This window comes from Mastomys coucha, chromosome X (assembly GCF_008632895.1).
Source record: "Mastomys coucha isolate ucsf_1 chromosome X, UCSF_Mcou_1, whole genome shotgun sequence".
Lineage (NCBI taxonomy): Eukaryota > Metazoa > Chordata > Mammalia > Rodentia > Muridae > Mastomys > Mastomys coucha.
The window spans coordinates 60,331,012-60,337,871 of NC_045030.1; the positions used below are offsets into that span (position 1 = coordinate 60,331,012).

At 40.4% G+C, this 6,860-nt stretch overlaps 1 protein-coding gene across 1 annotated transcript in view; it reads left to right on the forward strand.

Annotated features, from left to right (window-relative positions):
• Slc9a6 (solute carrier family 9 member A6) overlaps positions 1-6,860 on the forward strand; it is a 36,089-nt gene that overhangs the window by 2,105 nt on the left and 27,124 nt on the right. Inside the window, exons 2-4 of the mRNA XM_031361144.1 lie at positions 3,049-3,190; positions 5,415-5,520; positions 5,815-5,903. Coding sequence (XP_031217004.1) covers positions 3,107-3,190; positions 5,415-5,520; positions 5,815-5,903 — 279 coding nt within the window. The 5' untranslated portion in view covers positions 3,049-3,106. The remainder of the gene's footprint in view (positions 1-3,048; positions 3,191-5,414; positions 5,521-5,814; positions 5,904-6,860) is intronic.

A 6,860-nucleotide genomic window follows, 5' to 3' on the forward strand; every position in this document is an offset into this window, starting at 1 on the left:
ATTAAAGGTGTGCACCACCACCGCCCGGCCAGAAATTTTTTATAAGTAATATAAACCTTAAATTAAGAAACAAAAACCTGGGGCTGGAGAGATGACTCAGCACTGACTGCTCTTCCAGAGGTCCTGAGTTCAAATCCCAGCAACCACATGGAGGCTCACCCCATCTGTAACGAGACCTGACGCCCTCTTCGGGTGTGTCTGAAGACAGCCCAAGCATTCCTTTCTTGATGCTCTAATGGGTTAAGAGTCAAAAGAAAAAAAATTTGTTCTGTTCTGGTCCTACCTTACACTGTTGTTTATGTTCACTATGTAAACTGTTCACTATGCCTTACATTTTTCATCAATAAAATAACCCATTGCCTGTAACCTTAGCATATGAGTAGTGTTAAGAAAAACAATATATTGAAAGTATTTGAGCTTTAGTGATGAAGCAATGTGTTTAAAAGAAAAGGCTTTTTAATGGAGGTTTTCACAAAGGGCCACATTTCTATTACAGCCTTTCTCAAATTGGGTTTTAAATGACTTCAAACTCTCTAAGGATGAGACATATCTGGTACCTTTTTGAATAGGACTTAGGGTAACTCATGCTGCAGCTTTCACGGAAAAGCACTATATCTAGAGGATATCATTGTAACAGGGAGCTGTTAGTTATAGATGTGTCTCGATGGAGCTAACAAGTGAGTTCCTTCCCCAAAGTGGGAGGGAAAAAGCAGTTGTGTTGCTTGTCCATGGGGAGTTACTAGATGGAGGGACGAGTAGGCGTTGACAGTCGTCTTGTATTCACCTCTGATGTGTTTCAAAGGGTGTTAAGTTTACTCTGCTTGAATTACATTCCCTTAGCTTGATAATTGCTGTTTATATTCTGTAAGGCAATTTTGTATCCTATGTGGGGATGGAATGTCTTTATGAGAGAATTGTTTGGCAATTAAAGAGATTAAGGCAACTCTTTAAAATGCATAAAATTTGTCTTGGAACTTATTTGTGCGTGTTGGGAGCCAGTTCTCTCCTTCTACCACATGGGTCCAGGAATTGAACTCAGGTCATCAGGCTTGCCAGCCAGTACCTTTCTCCACTGATCTGGCTCCTTGACTCCAAGGATATGTTTTTAAAGTGGAATTTCTAGGCCAGTGGCTATAACTTTTTAAAAACGGAGAGCTATTGTCATAATTCTTTCCAGAATTGGAGGCTGTTTTGGAAGCCACTGAGTGGTAGATACAGCAATACTCTGTTTCTATAAATGGGACACAAGGGCATAGTCCAAAATATATAAAAGTCACAAAGGGCTTCTTCTCCTCTACCATAGAAGCAAAGATTAGGAACAGTTTTTGGTTTTGGTTTTATTTTTGTGGTATGGTGAAGAATCAAAACACAGGACCCTTTTCACATCTTTTTTGTATTCTAGGGAAGAACTTTATCCCTAAAAGCAACGTTTAAGTTTTAGCAATGGGCAAATGTTTAAATAAATTATGCTGCTAATGTTGTTTTCAATAATTGAATACCTTGTTTTTGTAATTTTGTTACATTTTTCATTGAAGAAGCAGAGTTAGAAACTAGGAGCTAGGGCTATAGCATACTTGTTAGGCTGCTGGCTTAGCTTCGCATGAAGCTCTGGCTTCAATCCCTAGTTCTGCACTAAAACCAGGCGTTGTGGTACACACCTATATTCCCAGCACTTGGCTGGTAGAGGTAGAATGATCAGTATTTAAGGTCATCTTTAGCTACGCAGTGAGTTCAAAACCATCCTAGCCTACTTACGGAACCATGACTCAAAGAATTCAAAGCAACATGCATGTAACAAAATGAGATGATAAATACAGAATTATTTGAAAAGTGTTCATGTAAATATTTATGCCTCAAGATGAAATGTTTCCTGATATGGAAAAAATTAGTTAAGATTTCAAGCCAGAGGCCAGCATTTGCCTAAAATAGAAAATACAAGCCCATCATCACGTTTTCCATGTATTCTTCATTTTTGTGATTAAAGAATCAAATAATGATTAATGAGAAACTGGAATTTAGACTAATCCAAAGAGAGCAATCTCAGAAGGCAAAGCATCCATATTTTGTTTCATTCAATATTTTGTAAATATTATGAAAGAGGATAAACGTTGCTGTAGAGAAGAAGTATGTCTTACTCCTGGCAGGATATGTTTTAACATTACATAGCACAGTCATATCACACATACAATGGGGGGACTTACCATGCTTATTAAAGGCCATTTCATGTTTGTCAAAGCAATGCATACTCTTTTAGTTCCAAAGTGATCTGATTACTCTGAGCATTGAAACAACAAATATATATATATATATATATATATATATATATATATATATAAAGATTTCAATTCAGATTGAGTTCAGAAATTTCTTAATGCTGTTACTAGAAATTGATGTTGTACTTTAATAAAATAGATACTAGATAGGACATCATACTGTGCTTTCTTAAATTTTTGACAGATTAACATATAACAAGTTGTTTTCATATCTCCCATGTTAATTTAATCTGTGAACTCATTATTTCTTAGGAATGTGTTTTCCTTCCTTTTCTTTAACATGGCTTGTATATGTCATTGAATCTGTACTTGCCATGAAGCTGGTACATTAAGGAACCATAGAAATATAGGCATGAGGACTGATTCGGGAACAGTGAGCACTGTCGGCGGAGAGCTGCTGGCAAGACGACTTTTCTCGGTCATTGCCGCCTCCTGAAATGACTGCTATAAAAGATGCTGTTTGAGACCAGGTTTGGACTCTGAGTTCAAGACAGAGAAGGTCCCTTTGAATTGTCTGGCTTGGTTTGGTACCGAGTAACTCTTTCTGAGGTGTAGGCTGTGGGGTCCCACCTGGGTATGCTCAAAATATTCCAGAGTGGATCCTAATTCCTTGGAAGGCCTTTTCAGCCCCATTTGCCTAAAGAAGTCTGTTTTAATGGGTAAATACATGTTAGGCATGTAACAATTCTGTCATTTCAAAAGTTGGAAAGATACTTCATTTTCCCCCAAGAGGAACCAAATCCAATGTGGTTGAGAATCACCTGTCCTTTTGCAGCTCAATAGTGGCATACCAGCCAGCTGGAGACAACAGCCACACCTTTGACGTCACAGCCATGTTCAAATCTATTGGAATCTTCCTTGGGATCTTCAGTGGATCGTTTGCAATGGGTGCTGCAACAGGCGTCGTGACAGCTTTAATATCCTTTTGTTACATTTATTTCTCCTTCTTAACCTATCGAGGTAGTTTAATGAGGCATGCTTTGTCCTCCTCCCATGACTGGAATCGTTTTTATAGTTATTAACCTTTTAACCAAGAAGTTGTTCTGAAAAGTGAAGCAAAAGTCTTGGTTAATATGTCACTAAATGAATTCATTGTTTTGTGTGGGCTCAGTGAGTTAAAACATGTATTTCAAGCTGATCTTGGATTCGCTATGGAGCTGAGGGTGCCTGGGGAGTTTTGATCCCCCTGTTTCTTTTTCCCAAGTGCTAGGAATATAGGCACCACCATACTCAGTTTCTGCAGTGCTCGAGCTCACGGCCAGGGCTTCGTGCATGCCTGGACAGCCTTCTGCCAACAGGGCTGCATTTGCAGCCCTTATCCCCTCTTTTTGTTTTTAATTCATTTTATGTTTATGACTGTCTGGTTTGTATATGTCTGTACACTATGCACAGGTGCCTGCAGAGGCCAAAAGAGGACGTTGGATCTCTTGGAATTGGTTGTGAGCCAGTGAGGGTGGAGGTGCTGGGATCTGAACCCAGGCCCTCTATCAGGGCAGTCAGTGTTGTTAACCAGTAAGCTGTTTCTCTAGCCCCTATTCCCTTGTTTGAGATTGAACCCTTATTTGGTAGCCAAAGCTGCCCTCAAATTCTTGACTTTCCTGCCTTAGCTAGAGTTGCTGTCGTGCACCACAATGCTAAACTGCCCCCAAGTGTTAATACAGGAGTCTTTGACTAGACATACTTCTCTTTGAGGATGAATGTTTAAGCTATAGATTACATTGGTGTGAAGTAAATAGGACCTCCAAAGTCTCTGGGTCTTTTGTGCTATTGGTCATCACTGTCAAACAGATAATACGTGGTTCCTGGCCAGAACATATATGTGTTTATCCTGTCTCTCAATTGCAAATTTTGTCCATCAGAGCCCTGAGCTGGGAGCCCAAATGACCTGGGTTTTAGCCCTGATGCTGTCGTTAGCTAGTCACAAGAAATACAGGACAATGGATTCTTAAAGCTCATTTGGGAAACATTTGCTGATTGCCTACTGTACACCAGATGCCATGCTCTGGGGTTCAAAGATGAAACAAACATGGCCCCTGCCTTGCAGACACAAAGATGGTAGTGCTTTTGACGTTGGAACTCTGGGTCTCAGTGTCAGAGAGTAGGAGGTTGGGAAAGTTGAGTAGGCCTGGATGAGCTCCAAAGTTTCTAGCTGAAAAACATTTTTTTAAATTCATTTTTAAAATTTTTATTTATATGTATATATGTATGAGTATCTGGCGCATTTATGCAGGTGTCCACAGAAGCAAGCAGAGGACATTGAATGCCCTAGGGCTAGAGTTCCAGGTGGTTATAAGCCACCCTTATAACCCAGCTGAGGTCCTTTGGAAGAACATCGTGTGCCCATAACCACTGAGCCATCTCTCTAGCTTCATCCAGCTAGAAATCTTTTAAGACACTTTCATGCAAAACATGTGTGATTCTTTTTGAATCTTCTTGGTTTGCTACCCTCTGGTTTTATGCTGGAAGACACGACATTTTTAATAAGTAAACTTTGTAATAGGTGAACTGAGGCATAAAGGACATTAAAGGGGTTTTGATGGGAACTGGTTCAGGCTGTATCTCTTCTCTGGTACAAGAGCCCCAGGGCTAGGAAGTAGATCTCCTTTATTGTTACTGTGCTAGTTCATGAATTGACTCTAGATCTAGCCCTAGATTTATTATAACTTGGCACTGTTACCTATGTATGCTCTTTTAGATTAGCATAAGGGAGTGAAGTGCCTCAGTTTCTTCATCATGGAATGGATGCTTTGTATTGCAGATGAGCTAGAAGATCAAATTAATGTGAAACTCCGTGGAAGTTACATGTTTTTATGAATGCAAATTGTAATCATGGAGAGTGTCTTGCTTTGAGACACAAGGTAATAGAGTTTTGTCACAGTGTATCTCCGTCTGGTGCTCCTGTCATATCCATAAATCAATAGGAGCATCTGATTTTTTAGATTTTCTCCTGATAGGAGGGCAGCTCCATAAGATTTTGTTCCAAGAATTTCTTATCATTGGTGCCTCTTAATTTTGTGTCTTTTATGTTAGAGAGGCTGAAGAGCCCTTCGGTAACTTTAATGACTCCCTTGGCTTGACTTATTTTTCTCGTCACAGTTGTGTATTATTATGCGATCTTGTTACCAAGCTTAACAGTGTTACGTGACAAAGTTCACAAAGCTGCGGGAATTCCAGCTGTTGGAGACAGGTCTTTTCTTCCTGATGTCCTGGAGCACCTTCCTTTTGGCTGAAGCATGGGGTTTCACAGGTAGGTGACTTATTTTGCATTTTAAGTCCCTATGAGAAATCACTCAGAGAGCCACTTTTCCAAGTGAACCAACTTCTTTAGAGTTTGAACATACTTGTTGAGGTTGGGAGTCGGGTTGGAGGTTCAGATGAGAAAACGACTTTCACTGGAAACAACTGGTTCCTCCCAACAAAATAAATCAAAGTAAATGAGAATGTCAACACTACAAATGGAGTGTATTCTGTAAAAGAAGACGCTTAGGCTAGAGTTTGGGAGCCCTCCCTTTCTGTGATTGTACTCTGCTGTCTTTTGCAGGTGTGGTTGCAGTATTGTTTTGTGGTATCACACAAGCACATTACACATACAATAATTTGTCTACAGAATCTCAGCATAGAACGAAGCAGGTAAGAGAAACTTTACAATCAACGAATAAAATTTCCCCCTCTTAGCAAAACAAAAGGTTTTTTTTTTTTTCAACTTAAATCTCAGTGATCATTTCAAGATGATATCTTCTCTTCCTTTGATTCTGGAAATGAGTGGGACTGACGGGGGCAGGTAGCAGCTTCTAGGGTAGCAGTTAGAGGAACCAGCTGCTGGTACTATTGGACTTGTAGTAACTAGCCAGTTACTACATAACGTCTTCTCATAGTGTCTCCTTAACCCAGTAGCCACCACCAGGAGCACCAATTTGAGGGCCCACTCTGCCTTGATCAGGGTTTTCGTGTGCAGTATAGAAAAGGTTAATTTCTCATTGAGCTCTGCTGAGCTATGCAGATGCACTAAGCTTCCTGAAGTCTTCATTCAGGCCCTGCAATGCTGTTGCTCCCAGGAGCCTCAGGACTGTCATTGACTGGGCACTGCATGAGCAGGCTACCTGAACAGAATTCTGAAGCAATTAGGCACTAGACATATATTAATTTTCCAGTCTTAAGAGATATAGAAAACAAGTTCACAAACAAAATGTAATGGATGCAGTAGGAACATGTATGCACCTGGGGGCTGCAGTGAGAACTAGGAACTTCCGGTTTTGCAGAAGGCTAAAAGGTAAGTTGAGCCTAGAAAGGATCAATTCTAAAGCAAAATCACTCTCTTTTTCTCTCTATCCTTCTTCCCCCTCCCCCCTCTCTTTTCCACTCCCTCCTTTCCCCCTCCTCCCACCCCCAACTCTGTCCTGGAGCTGCGAGGTTAGTAGACTTTCCCGAGCACTTCAGAGGAAGTTAGGGTCCCTTTCTAGAGCACTTGCACGGAGGTTACAAATCTCTTTTGCCAAATAATTTAGTACACTGAATGTACAAAAGAAAAATAGCCAGGGGGTTTGTCTCGTTTTAGTTAGCAAGGTAGGGCATAAAAAGAGCAAGCTA